The sequence below is a fragment of the Salmo salar genome, chromosome 15 (assembly GCF_965601325.2).
Source record: "Salmo salar chromosome 15, fSalSal1, whole genome shotgun sequence".
In the NCBI taxonomy this organism is placed as follows: Eukaryota; Metazoa; Chordata; class Actinopteri; order Salmoniformes; family Salmonidae; genus Salmo; species Salmo salar.
Window position 1 is genome coordinate 75,462,073 of NC_138305.1, and position 18,486 is coordinate 75,480,558.

General features: G+C 41.5%; 1 protein-coding gene across 2 annotated transcripts in view; it reads right to left on the reverse strand.

Annotated features, from left to right (window-relative positions):
* The window catches only part of tp73 (tumor protein p73), a 47,775-nt gene that overhangs the window by 20,174 nt on the left and 9,115 nt on the right, over positions 1–18,486 (reverse strand). The window contains exons 2-4 of one of the 2 annotated variants that reach the window (XM_014146164.3): positions 13,283–13,378; positions 10,649–10,790; positions 3,882–4,133 (exon numbers count right to left, since the gene is read on the reverse strand). In XM_014146164.3, the coding sequence (XP_014001639.1) occupies positions 3,882–4,133; positions 10,649–10,790; positions 13,283–13,378 (490 nt within the window). Of the gene's footprint in view, positions 1–3,881; positions 4,134–5,085; positions 5,523–10,648; positions 10,791–13,282; positions 13,379–18,486 lie in introns of those variants that run through there. The other variant, XM_014146166.3, reaches the window with a different exon arrangement.

Consider the following 18,486-nt stretch of genomic DNA (forward strand, 5'->3'; position numbering starts at 1 on the left):
ATTACTCTTTTCAAAAATGTTTAAGCTCTGTCAAATTGGTTGTTGATCATTGCTAGACAACCATTTTCAGGTCTTGCCATAGATTTTCAAGTAGATTTATGTTGAAATGTAACTCAGCCACTCAGGAACATTCATTGTCTTCTTGGTAAGCAACTCCAGTGTTGATTTGGCCTTGAGTTTTAGGTTATTGTCCTACTGAAAGGGGAATTCATCTCCCAGTGTCTGGTGAAAAGCTCCATTCCGTTTATTTTTTATCCTGAAATATTACGCAGTCCTTAACGGTTACAAGAATACCGATAACATGATGTTGCCACCACTATACTTGAAAATATGGAGAGTGGTACTCAGTAATGTGTTGTATTGGATTTGCCCCAAATATTTTTTGCAATATTACTTTAGTGCCTTGTTGCTAACAGGATGCATGTTTTGTAATATTTTTATTCTGTACAGTCTTCTGTACAGTCTTTTCCCTCTGTCATTTAGGTTAGTATTGTGGAGTAACTACAATGTTGTTGATCCATCTTCAGTTTTTTCCTATCACCTGTTAATGTTTTAAAGTCACCATTGGCCTCATGGTGAAATCCCTGAGTGGTTTCCTTCCTCTCCGGCAACTGAGTTAGGAAGGACCTCTGTATCTTTGTCGTGACTGAGTTTATTGATACAAAATCCAAAGTGTAATTAATAACTTCACCATGCTCAAAGGGATATTCAATGTCTGCTTTTTTACCCATCTACCAATAGGTTCCCTTCTTTGCGAGGCATTGGAAAGCCTCCCTGGTCTTTGTGGTTGAATCTGTGTTTAAATGTACTGCTTAACTGAGGGACCTTACAGATAATTGTATGTGGGGTACAGAGATGAGGTAGTCATTCAAAAATTATGTTAAACACTATTATTGCAGACAGTCGAGACAACTTATTATGTGATTTGTTAAGCACATTTTTACTCCTGAACGTATTGAGGCTTGCCATAACAAAGGAGTTGAATACTTATTGACTCAAGACATTTCAGCTTTTAATATTTATTAATTTAGAAACTTTTAGAAAAATATTATTCCACTTTGACATTATGGGGTATGTGTGTAAGCCAGTGACAAGAAAATCGATTTTTTTTATTAATTTAAAATTCAGGGTGTAACACATAAAAATTTGGAAAAGGTCAAGGGGTGTGACTACTTTTTGAAGGCACTGTATATTTACATGAATCCAAACATCTATTCTTCATTTGTCTGTCTAGAACAAATTTTGAGAACAACACTTTAATTGTAACATTCATATTTCAGTTGGATACAATTCATATTCTAATTCCATATTTTATAATAGGGGACCAATTATAACAATCATCCCTGACTTTTATCAATCCACTTTTTCTGCGAGGTCATCTTCTTTCCCCTAAGCATTTGCTATACAAAATGATTAATTAAGGGTATATTTTCACACCAAGATACTTAACATTGTTCTCCCACTCTGTCTAACTTCTGCGTTCAGGTAACAATACTGCTTTAATTCTTCCGTCAGGCAGACACGCAAGGCAAGGCATTTTAGTGCAGGGTGTAAGGACTCTCCCTGTACTACCTTAAAGGCCCACTCTGTGATATTTACGGTCATTTTTTTGTACGTATATCAAAGGGACAATCTGTGATTTGTACATCAATTTTTGTACTTATAAATAATGAAATATATACCCATTGATTCTTGCAGAATATAACTTACCAATGCTTCATGAACTTAGTTCAACTGTTATACCCCATCAGAACCCAAAATATAAACTTGTTTTACTCCATTGTTTGTAGACAATATAATTGTGAACAAACACTGTATAGCCTCAAAACATGGTTAAAACTATCATTTTGATATCACGGATGGTCAGTCCTTGCATCCATAGATCTGTCTATGAATTTGAGACTGGTTACACAGCAGTCCTTCAGCTGTACCAAAACAGTGGTGGGTAAACACTTTGTTATTGTTTGAACTGAAGATTGCCCCTTTAATTATATAAACACATTGATTCTTGAAGAATATGAATTTGAGAGTAGTTGGTTTACATTTCTCAAGCACCATCGCTCAGCTTAATAGTAAATCAAGTGGAGGGGCAACCATTTTGTTATTTTTCAAATAAAGGAGTGGGCCTGTAAGGAGTGTATTACTCAGTGTGTATCACCCTGTGTGTGCGCTGCTCAGTCAAGTCGTTTTCTGTCTCTACTTGAATATCGCCCGACCTCAGTCCTCAGGTAGAGGTGTTTCAGATTTTTAACAACATAGTTCATCCGTTCTCATTCAACATAAGGTGATGGATTCCAACTATCAATCATACAAACTACAGAATGTAAGAAACCAAACACTAACCAATTCTGTAATTACTGTAGGCTCCTCTCCTAAAATCTGTCAAAGGAAGGGCCCATAGATTATCCTGATGTAAAAAACGTTGGGCCCTATAAATTGTCTAGTTACAACAACGGAGCTGGTGTTTTCTGAGTGTATCCTCAGTCGCCATGAGACAGGTAAGGGGAAAAGCTTGTGTCAAAGAACAGTTGACAGACACATTGGAGAGGAAGCCTATATGTGGGGACAGAGTGGAGCCCTGGAGCGACGCGGGTGACAGCCAAGAGAAGGGCTGAAGAAAGACGTAACACGGTGGTGGGTCAGAAAGCAGCGCCTCAGTGGCCGGGGGATCCTTTTACAGATCCTTACCGCCACCGAGCCCTGAATATAGTCCCCCACGCTTGAGTACGCTTGACAGACACAGCCAAAAAGCCCCCTCAGGCAAGGAAACACAGGTTCACGTTTCAAATAGAGGTCAACTCTGTAACAATCCGGGCGACACCTTTCGGGAGGCAACTCTTTTTCAGCTCAGACAAATCACATCGCAGCAGCTCCCGTTTCAAGTGTCTTTCGATACATTCCTAGACTGTCGATTTAGTTTGGTCTGTTTGGGGTGGGGGTATGTCAAATACATACATGTCCTTATAATTCTTCAGGTGAAACAAATGTGAATATTGATATATGTTCCCAGGTTTCCCCTTAGTATTAATGGAGAAAGGGACTTTCTTTAACGGGAATCCTATCTTGCAACAGAGCACAAAAGAGGTAAACAAACCAAACCAGGGTTGACTTTTAAACTAAAGAGATTAACTAACATTCTTAATCAGTTACTACAGTATATTGAAAATCATTAAACATGTACAACCATTCATTGTTGTTCAGTGTTCAGAGCTGTATTTGTCAGGCGCTACAAAGTAATTGTCCCCCCTACAAAAAGCTCTTCCCCTCTGCACGCCCACTTTGTTTGACACATGTGTTGCATGCACGTAAATGGCAGCATTTTGGATTGAGTCATTGTACTGAACCCTTTAGTCATGCTTGTGGTATGGTATCAATAACAGATCAGTTCTGGGATGAAGAAAGTAACAACAGAACTAACTCTCAACCACTAGAAAAACAGATCACTGTCTTATACTGATACCAGAATAGTTTGGTCGGTGTCTACTCTGAACCCACAGATTCTTCAAACACACAGATTCCCGCAAATCAGTCTTCTGTCACAGGAGTGGTTGCAGCCATAGACATAAATACATCCTCAGCCAACAACCCATCTCATAAAGAGAACTTCCCTGATCTAATGCAGCAATGTCAGCCCGTTCTCAGGGAAAGTAGCACCTTAGCCAGCACCTTTAGTTTGTGACTTTTACATTACTTTTTAGTCAAGGGAAGACAGAGACACCGAAACAAGACAATAAAATAAAAAACTAGAGAGAGCAGAATAAAGAGAGAAAGAGAGAGAGAGAGAGAGATAGAGACAGTCAGACAGAGACAAATCAACCCCTCGCCGTCCCGTTAGCTTGTAACGTTTGCGTGTGTGTACGTCTACATGATCTAAAACTCACCGTCCAGGTAGCGGACTTGGCAGTACTGGACTGCTGGAAGGTGACCTCGAAGCAGTGGGGTCCAGGATAGTCGGTGTTGGACGGGATAGCTGGCGCCGGCGACAGGCCGTCAAATGTGCTGTTGGGCTGCGAGTAGGGTGACGGTGTCGGCACTGCAGACGTGTTCTCCCCCGAGCTGTAGGGGCTGGTGGACGCCGCTCGCTGGCTCCCCAGGTTCGCCTCCATGCTGCTGCTCAACAGGTTGTACTGGGACTGCACAGAGGGAAGGAGGGAGGGAAAGAAGGAGGGAGGGAGGGAGGAGGAAATTGTTAAGGAAAAGGTAAGGCCCAACCTGGAGAGACATACAGGGATTTTTGGGCTCATCTGTGGGTTCGGGTTACAACAATCGAAGGAAGGGTTTTTGGAGGGGTAGGGAGGGGTAGGAATTGTTGAGGTGTGTGTAAAACAAGGAAAATTGAAACAAGTGGAGACATTTCACCAGTCCCCACAAGGAAAAAGGCTATTTTAGGCTTAGGGGTTAGGTTCAGGGTTAGAAGTTAGGGTTAGGGTTAAGGTTAGGTTAAGGTTAGAGAAAATAGGATTTTGAATTTGAATTCTTTGTTTGGTCCCCACAAGGATAGTAAAACAAACATGTGTGTGTGTGTGTGTAGACCCCCACCCTGTATCCCCCCCCAGGGGGGCTGGGTGAGGTTGTAAAACATCAATGTAATCTGTGATCTGCCTAATTGCCTGCCAGTGCCATCTCCATGGGGAAAATGTGTAGCTCTGTGGTGAGTGGTGAGAAACTTCAGATCACTAGCCAAACTACCTGCACATGGAGGGAAAAGCTCGAAGAAAGCAATCTTCTAATACTCAATTTACAGACAACCTCAAAATCATCAATAATCAGAGAGGGAAAGCCTCTGGCCGTAAGAAAGTCTACACAAAGTCGGCAACTCGTACAGTAACTACTGTACTTGATTGAAGATTAGCACACAACTGATAATTATTAGTCATCAATATAAGCAATATCATTTTGCAATGGAGTGTGGAATACCATGAAGAAATACATTCCAAAAAATAAATACAATGTCTTTCCCCACCTGATCTCCCTTCACAACCTCTGGACAATAAAAACACTACTACTGCAATGAACTGGGCAAAACAGAGGTATACAAGACAAGGTTGAACACACATAGACATAAAATCAAACACCAAGAGTTACCTTCTTTTTCACGTAGTACATCCTTCCAACCGGCTGTATTCACTTTCACAACACAAACTCCTAAGTCAGAAGTTTCAGAGCAAAATAAAGCAAGAAGAAAGAGGAAGCATAGCCTGTAGGGTCGGTAGAGGGGTGTGCGTCGATGGACACAACTCTCTCCCAAACACAGCAGCACCCCTTCTCAAAGACCCTCAAAGACCCTTTAACGGCAAAGGTTAGAAAAAAAACCACTGACAGAGAGAACGACAGGGGATGAACTGGGAGAGAGAGAAAGAAAGGGAGAGAGACCCAAAAAATTGCGCCGGTGTTCTAATTACGGCATGCCTGGACTCAGACGACAACATCAGCGCAAGTATGCACACGCTGGAGAATGCATAGTGAAGACCCGCACAGCTAGGATAAACATTGTCTGTCTGACATTTGTCCCAGAGAGAAAGAGAGACAGAGGGGAATGAGGAAAACACTAAAAAGTATAGGAGTCGGGCTCAAAGGTCACAGGGGGGGAGATAGTGGTGCGCCCATATAAGGACAGTGCATGGGATTGTCTTTGGGGCAGGCGGCCCATGTCATATCAATACTGAGGTGAATTCACACATTTTGACTGGGGTTTGTTGTTGTCAAGCAGTGGGTTGTGGTTCCCTAAGTGTTTAAAACAATGATGACTCATCGAAAGTAATTTTGATTCCCGCGTACAGGAAAAACCAAACAGTAGGCCTATTTCTAGCCAGAACCTAGGCGTTCACCACTGGATCATGACCCATGCACACTCTTAGAAAAAAGGGAAACAAAAGGGTTCTTCGGCTGTCTCCATAGGAGAACCCTTTTTGGTTTCAGGTAGAACCCTTTTGGGTTCCGTCTGTGGAAAGGGTTCTACATGGAACCCAAAGGGATGAACTAACATTCTTAATCAGGAACCAAAAATTGTTATTTTCCTATGGGGACAGCCGAAGAACCCTTTCAGGTTATAGATAGCCCTTTTTTTCTAAGAGTGTACCTGACATGCAACTATAAAGACCCATTCCTGATTAAACCAGGCTTGGGCTGGATGTATAGTTCAAGGCTTGCTCTGAACATTGGTAAAAGCCAGTGGTTTCCTATAACAGCCTGTATGAATGAATGCCTATAAATGCATTCATAATTTGTAGTACACAAAGACGGTTCATAGAAAGTGTTATTAATATTTATTTACTGTTAATAGTATGCAAGATGTATCTATTTGAGAGACCTTGGTTCGTAAATGGAGTATCCACTATAGTGAGACAAGTCCAGCTGGTGTTGTCATCTCTAGAAAACATTTTAGACAAGTTCACCTGAGGAACATACTGTAGTCACAGAGGTAACCACACACACACACACACACACACACACACACACACACACACACACACACACACACACCCACACCTACACCTACACCTGCACAAGCACACACACACACACACACACACCTACACCTGCACAAGCACACACACACACACACACACACCCACACACACACCCACACCTACACCTACACCTACACACGCACAAGCACACACACACACACACACCCACACCTACACACGCACAAGCACACACACACACCCACACACACACACACCCGCACACGCACAAGCACACACACACACACACATACACACATACACACGCACAAGCACACACACACACACAGATACACACACACACAGGTGTGCTATGTCATAATGTCTCAGCTTGATCTATAACAAGTTGAAACAGAGCAAAAGCCACCACTGTGTGTGTGTGTGTGTGTGTGTGTGTGTGTGTGTGTGTGTGTGTGTGTGTGTGTGTGTGTGTGTGTGTGTGTGTGTGTGTGTGTGTGTGTGTGTGTGTGTGTGTGTGTGTGTGTGTGTGTTAGAATAGTGCACTCCCGGTGACCTACTGTTTGCGTCCTGAACTAATCACAGCATCTAAAAACGTCCCATCTATCTTCTTATCAATTCACTGCGTTGAAATAACACACTGGGTACACACTGGTTAAATCAACATTGTTTCCAAGTCATTTCAATTAAATTACAATGAACCAATGTGGAATAGACATTGAATTGACATATGTGGCCCAGTGGGAAGACACAATAAAAATACAATAAAAATCCCTACCAATCAGGATGCAATGAAATGAATTTTCCTGGCATCATGCGTTTTGTTGCATGTCTGGACTAAGCAGAATATTTGGGAGGAGTAGATTAGCGCTTGGTAACTGCTACATCACCAATTTGGTCTAAACTCTGATCATGAAGTCATGAATGTCTGCCCCCTATTGGGAGGAAATGGGAAGTGGCAGTAAAGAGGATAAGGTTAAGATTTGGGGAAGGTAAGCTGATCCAAGATCTGTACCTAGGGGCAATTTAACCCCAGCGCCAGTAAAGAGTGTTTGTTATACTAGGTTAGGTAGAAGTTTCCCCTAACCGCTGGTCCAGGAGCAGCGTTTTTCTTTTACCATCCTAATGATTATGTTTATGATTTCTTACTAATTCATTCATTCATTATTCTCTGTTCGTGAAAAAAAGTTGCAAAATTCAACTTCTTACATCCGATGTGAGATTTTTTTGTTGTAGTTGTGAATTTAACTAGGCAAGTCAGTTAAGAATAAATTCTTATTTACAATGACAGCCTACTCCGGCCAAACCCGGATGACGCTGGGACAATTGTGCGCTGCCCTATGGGATGCCCAATCATGGCCAGATGTGATACAGCCTGGATTCAAACCAGGTACTGCAGTGACACCTCTTGCATTGAGATGTAGTGTCTTTACCACTGTGCCACTCGGGATTCATGGAATTCACACAACAAATAATTTTGTGCATTGAAATATTTATCTTCAAAACTGTTATTGTGAACGCCTGTGACAACTACTCCCATGATATCAGAAGTGGAATGGTGACTATAATTCTTTATAGCAAACTCTATATCCCCCAACTACCCAATAAAGCCAATGTCAATAAAGTTGAGAAACATACCAACAATATGGATGGACTCCAGTCAGTAAGTAAGCATTTCACGGTAAGGTCTACCTGTTGTATTCAGCGCATGTGACAAATAAAATTGGATTGGATTTGAAGTATAGTTAAATCCATGAGATATATTGTCTTTTGTAATATTACAGTAAAATGACACAGATGTTAGTTACTCTGTGATAAATCTGAAATAGTATATACACAAAAAGCAAAAGAACAGGAGGCATCCGACCTATCACTGACCCCCTTACATCTTCATCCGCCTACCCTACTTGAATAACCAGTCTACACAAATTATGGTTCTGAGTAACACAGTACTACTGAACAATACTGTGACTGATTCCCAAATAGAACCAACGACACAAACCAACCAAAAACAAGTTACCCTCACAAAAATGACACATCAAAATGACACATCAAAATGACATCCACACAGGTGTGTAGACTAAAACAGATATATACTGCATAATAGCAGAAATACAGACAGGTGTGTAGACTAAAACAGATATATACTGCCTAATAGCAGAAATACAGACAGGTGTGTAGACTAAAACAGATATATACTGCATAATAGCAGAAATAAAAGTGACAGACACCTTACCGTGGTGTAGTGCTGCCCGGGGTCACTAACGTACAACATTTTAGCTGTCCTGTAGGGTGGTCGTAAGGAGGATGGCGCTCCCCTGACCGGATGGTCATAGATAGAACTGGGAGAAGGGGAGCGGTCAGGAACGGTAAGGTCAGGTGTGATCAGGTGCTGTCACTGCTCTGAACCACACTAGTCATCTTTCAGATCCACAGGGCAGGGCAGGTGAACCGCTCACTAGAACCAGGTTGGGTCGTGATGGAGGAACGATGTATGAAGGTTCATTCGCTTCTTTTGACCTGCCTCTGCTGCTGGTCTTGTCTCGGCCCTCTCAACTAGTCCTGCATCTAACAACAAATGTAGGACCTCCCATTTTTTTCTCTCATGACTATTCATTAACTAGCAAGGCAAGTCCAGGCTTGCCCAGTGACATATTGGATCAGTCCAATATTGTACATCAGAAGGCTTGTTTGTAATTGAATGACTTGTCCTCTTCTCATAGATTTTGGTCATGTGAGCATTGTTTGATTTACTGGTGTTCAGGTAAAACAACACACTCTCTAGTCCATTAGTGCCTTCCTCGTAAAGCACTGACAAGGTATCTGTTTGCCAAACACATTGAAACATAATTGAAGTTGTCTGTTTACAATAGAGAGCTGTGTCTAAACATTTTGGACATAATGTCATGGCAGTTCTAGACTGTTGCAGCTGTTTTAGACACACACACACACACACACACACACACACACACACACTACAGATGGCAGAGCCGAAGTGTGTGTGTGTGTGGGGGGCTTGGCTTGCTGCTCTCTAATTAAGGCGTTAACCTGCCCTCTAATCCCAGACCACTCACCACAGAGTACTGAGGGAGGGAAAGGGCTCCGGAGGAGAGGGAAATGAGGAGGGAATCTCTACTTCAATGGAGGGAAAACCACACCCCCCACCAATACAGGAACAACCCTGACCTGATACCGGCTAGTCGGTTATTGTCCACGCATGTCACGCCGCCACAAAGTCAACATGAAAAGAAAATCATTAATCCATTCTAAAACACTAGTCCAGCATATACACTGAGTGGACATGCTAACATGTGTTTTTTCTTTATTTAACTAGACAAGTCAGTTAAGAACAAATTCTTATTTTCAATGACGGCCTAAGAACAGTGGGTTAACTGCCTTGTTCAGGGCAGAATGACAGATTTTTACCTCGTCAGCTGGGGATTCGATCTTGCAACCTTTCGGTTACTAGTCCAACGCTCTAGCCACTAGGCTACCTGCCACCCCAGGTAGCCTAGTGTAAGTGTACATGACATAGACTAACCAGGTGAATCCAGGTGAAAGCTATGATCCCTTATTGATGTCACTTGTTAAATCCAATCAGTGTAGATGAAGGGGAGGAGACAGGTTAAAGAAGGATTTTTAAGCCTTGAGACGATTGAGACATTGATTGTGTATGTGTGCCATTCAGAGGGTGAATGGGCAAGACAAAATATTGAAGTGCCTTTGAACGGGGTATGGTAGTAGGTGCCAGGCGCACTGGTTGTGTCAAAAACTGCAACGTTGCTGGGTTTTTCACGCTCAACAGTTTCCTGTGTGTATCAAGGACGGTCCACCACCCAATGGACATCCGGCCAACTTGACACAACTGTGTGAAGCGTTGGAGTCAACATGGGCCAGCATCCCTGTGGAACGCTTTCGACACCTTGTAGAGTCCATGCCCCGACGAATTGAGGCTGTCCCGAGGGAAAAAGGTGGTGCAACTTAAAATTAGGAAGGTGTTCCTAATGTTTTGTACACTCAGTGTATGGTGGTCATTTCACTCATCTGTATTTTAAAGTATTTCTTCTTGTGAGGACTAAATCTTATCATCTCAAACTTCCTCAAATCTCCATAGCATGATTTTACGCACATTTTTGAAAGTTAGGACTCAGCCCTTAAAGTGTATTGTTCATTGAATTAAATTATGAATTAAACTGCAGTTGAACTAGACTTTCTCTTCCTACCATGACGTTGTCGTTCATGTCCCTCATGTGGTAGATGTCCATGCAGACCTCTGTAGCGTTACTGGGGGTGCTGGTGGAGGGAGCCGCCCTCTCCCCAGAGTGACCCCCGTGGGGGAGCTCAAAGTAGGTGGTGTCCGGTTCTCTAGGGGGGGTCAACAGAGACACAGTCTGATCAAACACTTCTCACTCAGATCCAAAGACCAGGATCCATCATCACTCACATATGAACAAACTGACCAAAATCAAAGAAAGAGAATGGCCCCAATTGAATCTCTTGTGGGCAGAGTATGCGTGTTAACCAAGAGAAGGGCTGTAATAGAATGGCTGAGATAACTAGCAGCAGTAGTTCCTGTGTTTGTGTTTTCGTCATTGATTATTTGGACGATTCAGGATTGGGCAAAGGCGGTGCTTAAATTTTTTAACTGGGAGTGGTGATTTCAAGCTTGTGTGCACAGTAGTTAATTAGCGGAAGCAGGGGGTCTTTGTCTGAAAGTTTATTTATGCAACTTCCTCTCTGGCACAACCGAACTCTCAATTATTAACACATTTAGACCCAGAAGCAGAGCCGGCAGAAAACTTGTGGCGACACAGCATTAGCCTCCGGTACTGTTCAATCTGGTGTGACGCCGCCAAGCAGCAGCACCGACCGGCTGCATTTTTTCAGGTTTCAGTTCAGCAATTACCTGCTCTGTCGCAGTCCACCATTGAAAACCATTGAATACTACACGCAGCAAAGTTGTGCTATTTGTATTTGAGCAATATGATTGGCCATTCATTCAAGCACTACTACGCTCCCGCGAATCACAACATTTCGAGCACTCGAGCAGTACAGAAGTTGTTAGCTACCTTCACACAGCACACGCAAGCTGTCCTGAGCAAAAAGAAGCGTCCACCAATCTACTCACTGAACTTGTTTATTATATGAAAGTGATTTACAAAAGTAAACCCTCAGTAGTGAACACACTAGCAATATGCTGGCTACTGTTGATAGTCTGCTAAAAAAAAGCTACAAAAATACCCTTTAGCATTTGTCTTGGCTAGCCTACCGTAGCCAGGTCCTATCTTATAAGGGCAGCGTCTTATTTTGCGATGTAAAAAAAAATATTCTAAAATGAATGAAATTACTACAATGCAATTGTAAAGAATAGAGTAATGACTTACATTGTTAAATTATAGTAACCTCTAAATGTCTAAGCCATTGTTATTTTATTACTAAGCTAACAAATGGACTTGTTTTAAGATGGTCATACGATGGATAATTTACCTATTTGATATTGAATTTTAGGACCCCTTTAGTTATCAAAAAAATGTAACAAATGATTTGATAAAGTATTGAATTTGGTCTTTACTGCTATGGCCCATAGAAACGCATTGTATATAACATTCATAAATGGCAAAAAAACAGTAAAACATTAATCATAAGGAATAAGGTTTAGAAGTGTCTGTCCTACTGTATTTCTAGGAGATATAGGAAAGCTCAGGAAATGTTTTAGTTTTTTTGGACACATATTTAATACCTTGTTTTTTGGGGCACAAAACTACCTCCATACTTCCATTCATTTGTATGGGTTACCTTCAGACGAGTCCCGTAAGCAAAACAGAACACCATCTTGTTCGTGAAAGTCTCATCTTTCCATAGAGTGGGCATTATTAGTTTGTAGGCCAAACCTTTCAGACACCACAGATGTTTTTGTGAGAAACATAGGCGGATGTGGTGGATTGAGACACAGCCCATGCAAAAAAACATATCTCTAGCTTAAACTGACGGATTCTGATGGGGAATTTTTTATTATGTTCCTTAGATTGTCTTAGTGTCAATAGACTTAAGGATTTACAGCTTTTTAATACATATCATAATAACCAAATATAGTCTATTAATAAATATGCAAAAAATGTGTAAGTGACCAATACAATACAATTTGATTTGATTTGATTTGAATAGCTGTATATAGAGAGAAAGCATGCCAACCTACAGTATAGACCCTGCATGACAACAATGCATTTAAAAACTACTCCATGTCCGGGCCAGTTAAAATTCTGTTCTGTCATAGACTACGAATAGGACTAAGGGTTTAACATGACCAGGTCATGAGATCAGGAAAAACTCCAGGCCCCAGAAAAGACACGTACAAAATTTGACACACCACTTTTGAAGCTGTGGTGCCACCTCTGCCCAGAAGTAAATAAGAAAGCTGACCAAATTTCACGAGAGTTTACTTCTGGGTAACACCGATTGCCCCAATTCAATTAATTGCTAATAAGGAAAAAATAGGCCACACTCTGAATGTTTATGAACGTCTCGTTTGGCACACATTAGCTGTGGAATAAAATAGCCAACTCAAATACTTATTTCACAACTCAATTACATTTTTATTAAACGAGCCGAAACAATGCACCAAAAAGTGAAAAATCTAGTCAGAATAGATAATGCACTGACATAAAATTACGTTTAAAATGTAATAAGTATCAAGAGAGAAAAATGAAATTGCATGTCTGGTCCGTTCATGGCTTTACGGTGGTGTGTGTGTGTGTGTGTGTGTGTGTGTGTGTGTGTGTGTGTGTGTGTGTGTGTGTGTGTGTGTGTGTGTGTGTGTGTGTGTGTGTGTGTGTGTGTGTGTGTGTGTGTACACTTACAAGGTGTTCCACAGGTGCTCGAAGGTGCTCCCCTCGTCAGCAGCAGTGGGCTGGGACATTTTGGCAAGAGGGTAATCCACCGAAGGGCAGATCACTCTGTAGGGGTCAAAGGTCAACTAGAGTTACCACTGGAGTATCAGGGATATACAGAGGCATGAGCTGTCTCTGACACAAAACCTAGGTAACATTTTGACTAAAGTAAAGGGTCTATAAGTAGTTGACAGACTGTTAGTCATTTTTTTTTATATTCAGATATAAACAGTGAAGGGTAGGCTAGGTAAAAAAAAAAAGGTTAGCTGGGCTAGCTAAATCATTCCTGCTAAATCATTCACATATGTGAACATAGATAACTCACACAAAACCAGCACAACTGACTAACCAGGTGGCTATAGGTACTATATGTTCGCCGTTTTTCATATCAAACAAACATTACAACTACATCCTTGAAAGGAGAAGGGAGCAGCACCACAAAGGGAAAAACAGATGTGTTACCAGGGGAAGTGATTCACTCAGGGTAATTTTATCGATGGCCGATAGAGAGTGTAATCACGGAATGGCCTGAGTGTGTTGATGATGTGCTGGGAGTGTGAGTGCGACACACACACACACACACACACAAGTGCACACGCACACACACAGACACACACCCCTGTCTCTTGGTGCTGCTGTTTCCAGGTGTGATCACACCGGGTATGGGCCCAGTAGACTGGCACAGGGGTGTCGGGGGCTCGACATGCCTGGGCCTGCCCGCTCCTCATCGTCTCACCCCAAGAGAGGACCGTGTGCCACGTGGCATCGCACGCAACTTCCTCCTTCCCCTTCCCACTCAAAAGGATGAGGGCCCCACCCCTCTCCCCCCATAGGAGGAACTACCAATCAAGTTTAAATATTGAGCTCTGTGTGCTTCTGAGCTGCAATAATGAATCTGTATAGGCCTAAGTAGTGGATATCGATTCATGTATGACTGAAACACGTATGACTTGCAAAATATGACAGATGGCTTGGATCAGAATCTCTATTTATGTTTGCTCCTAACTGCACTTTGATATAAACTTTGATATAAACTTTGATATAAACAGACCATATTGACACTGACCTCTGGTACACTACATGACCAAAGGTATGTGGACACCTGCTCTTCGAACATCTCATTCAAAAATCATGGGCATTAATATGGAGTTGGTCCCCCCTTTGCTGCTATAACAGCCTTCACTCTTCTGGGAAGGCTTTCCACTAGATGTTGGAACATTGCTGCGGGGACTTGCTTTTATTCAGCCACAATTGCATTTGTGAGGTTGGGCGCTGATGTTGGGCGATTAGGCCTGGCTCGCAGTCGGCATTCCAATTCATCCCCAAGGTTTTCAATGGGGTAGAGGTCAGGGCTCTGTGCAAGCCAGTCAAGTTCTTCCACACTGATCTTGACAAACCACAAAAAGCACATGGACCTCGCTTCGTGCATGGGGGCAATGTCATGCTGAAACAGGAAAGGGCCTTCCTCAAACTGTTGCCACAAAGTTGGAAGCACAGAATCGTCTATAATAGAATTGTATGCTGTAGCATTAAGATTTCCCTTCACTCTCCTGGTATCTGCCAAACGCAGATTCGTCCGAACGCGTTTCCCCTGCTCCAGAGTCCAATGGCTGTGAGCTTGACACCGCTCCAGCCGACGCCTGGCATTGACCATGGTGATCTTAGGCTTGTGTGTGGCTGCTCGGCCATGGAAACCCATTTCATGAAGCTCCCGACGAAACAGTTATTGTGCTGACGTTGCTTCCAGAGGCAGTTTGGAACTAAGTAGCGAATATTGCAACCGAGGACAGATGATTTTTATGCGCTATGCGCTCCAGCACTCAGCGATCCCATTCTGTGAGCTTGTGTGACCTACCACTTCGCGGTTGAGCCGTTGTTGCTCCTATACGTTTCCACTTCACAATAACAGCACTTACAGTTGACCGGGGTCTAGCAAGGTAGACATTTGACAAACTGACTTGTTGGAAAGGTGGCATCCTATGACAGTGCCACGTTGAAAGTCACTGAGCTCTTCAGTTAGGCCATTCGACTGCCAGTGTTTGTCTATGGAGATTGCATGGCGGTGTGCTTGATTTTATACACCTATAAGCAACACGTGTGGCTGAAATAGCCCAATCCACTAATTTGAAGCGGTGTCCACATACTTCTTGTATATATAGTGTAGGTATTTCATAGATCAAGTAATCAAAGCCTATACAATGCAATGGACAACAAAACACACCAAAAGTGACCTTTGCTGTTTAAGCAGATGAGTATGCTAATGATAAAATAATCCAGACAAAGCCATGATTTAGTAAATAACAACAATAAGAACAAACACTTCAAATAAGCACTGAACAAATCAGCATATTGACAAAAGAATTATGTCATAAAAGCATGGTGTAAAAGCTACATCAGTCCTGTTATATCCTGTTACATAATTCTGTACATTCATGTGCAGAGTTCATCACCTGTCCCTGTAGGATAATTCTTTTTTGGTTCCAGGTAGAACCCTTTTTGTTTTCATGTATAATCCTTTCACCCAATGAAGAACCCTCAAAGAACCAGTAGGTGAAGCTCCTATGGGGCAGCCAGAGAACCCCCTTTATGAACCCATTTTTCTAAGAGTCTATTACAAATGAGAGGCTACAATAGGCCATTATATATTATTCAATTGAGAATATATATTTCCTCAAAACAGCCTCCTCAAAATTATTGAAACACACAGCACTAGGAAATTGTACAATCATTTTCTATTTGATGCGAAAATGTTGCTAATATTACCGCAAAATTCTCCAAAAACAGGATTTCTGAGTTTTCGATAGTACCGACACAACTCATTCTTGAACACGTAGTCCCTTCCATTCGACCGCCATAAAGCTTACTATATTTACCAATGCGCACAACGAGGCGTCATATCTCCTTAGCAACATTGTAAGAGCTAGAAAAAAAACTGTGGCAAAGGTTCGTGGGTTTAGGGGTTGAGCTGTGCGCACAAATGTGGAAAAGTTTAACCCCTGTTAGAATCAAGTTTATTGATGCGCGTCGATAGTAATGCATGTGCAGAGCAATTAGGCTAATATAGCAATTAATAACCATGCGAAAAAAGCACGTTTGGGCATGCATAAAAATGGGAATTTGTGCATAATAGGCTTTCCGTGATGACACAGACACTAAAAGGTGAAAATGATCTGCTGTAATGTCAACAGTCTTGCGTAATCACCAAACAAACAAACAAACACGCACACACACACACGCACGCCAGAGCGCGCTGACAGACAAACAGACAGACGCGCGCGCAGGTAGGCTATGGACAGATGAATTTCCATGTTGAAGCTGGGAACTTATTTTGAAGCAGCTGCTTGTTGGTTAAATTAGGTTCCCGCTATTCCCGTGGTAGCTGCCGCCTTGAGAACTGTGCAGAACTGCACTTGGGGTAATTGAGGAATGGCAGGGGATTTAGCATGGAGAAATAGATTTCCATCAGGACATGGTGGAGGCAACACACATTTCACTTACACAGAAAGGGCCATGCAGCTATACCAATTTTGGAATAGAATTGAAATGCGATGAAAGCATATGTGATTATAATTAAAAAGAAATTATTTTTTATGAATAGGTTATTATTTCAAAGGTATTAAAGATGACTGGATAAGTGGTCCTTAGTAAGAGGCAGTGTAGGGGCTTTGCTTTTATGTGATATTAAAATGGCATATCATATTAAATAAAAACTGTTCCATATCCCAATAAATATCCTGAATGCATTGCAATAAGGGCAACAAGCAACTAAATAAAATAGGCCTATCGAATTGCACATTGATGCGTGGGATATGCTGATTTAAATTCACCTGTTCCACGCCCAAGTTGGAAACACCATGCAGCACCCATGACAACGACTAGATAGATACACAATACAAGCCATTCCTCCTGGGTAAATCGCCCTCCAGCAAACTAGGCTAATACCAGTGTTGTGGGAGAAAACTCGAAATGCCATTTGTCTTACCCTTATTTACACAAATACAAATTAGGTTGATTAACGAGCATTTCAAATCTGTGAAATGTAACTGAATCTACGATGATGGTGTATTTCAATTCAACGGGAGTAGATTTAAACAGCCTGGCAGAAAACAAAATGATACGTTTTCATTATTATTGTTATTATTATTTTTTTTATCATTCGTCACTTATTATTACTAGTCTATTATTATTGTTATTATAGCAATACCATAATAATGATCATATATTTTCATAACTTATTTTTCCAGGTTTCGTCATCAATAACCCTCTCAATTTCAAAAAAATGTGTTTCTGAAATTGAGTCTTTATTTTCTTATCAGACTTATCAACATCTAACTATTGTGTAGCCTACTCTGAACACTGTACAATATTTTGAATGCATTATTGATTTTTTTTTATTGACAAGGAGGGTTCACAGAAAAACGATAGGTTATGTTTGAGTTTTGTTTCTGCAAGTTTGTATTGTTGATGTTTAACATGTTTATACAACTCCACTTGACTTGTAAGTCAGTTTACCCTTATATATCACAATAATTGGCAGGAGTTTCCGTTTCTGTTCAATATAATATTTTGGAGACGCCAATTTCCCAAATCTTCTTCTGAATACTTGCTTTACAGACCTATAATTATGTAGTAAAGCTCAAAGTATTATTTTGATATGGAGAAATAATTGTAAGCTGACTGCTTCCCATAACATAATTAGGCCTATGTGCAAACTGCAAAGACAAGAACACTTACCAAACAAAATGAGCTTGGTCCAGTTTGACTACGTCCAAAAAATAATGTGGTAGTGATAAACAGCTTATTATCCTTTTTATAACATGTCTCATATCTGTAACATTCGTCAAAAATCAAGCCATCGATTAAAAAGCACACATAAACGAGTATTGTTTTCTCCTTCCAGAAATGGCTGACCACTCACGACGAAGAAAATCATTAGACGATAAAGCGAGGAAACTTTAAGTGTCATGAGCTTTCTCCGCGAGATTGTGTTATTGAGATTTAGAGTTGGGTGGGATTCGGGTGACAGGAGGAGGTGTTAGCCGCGGTTTGGGCGCACACGAGCGGGAAACATTTTCCTAACTCACTAGGGGGCACATGGAGGCAAATGCTAGATAAACCATTGGGAAAACGAGTTCTAACAATAAAGCTTTGAAACGAAAATACGTTGTCTTATA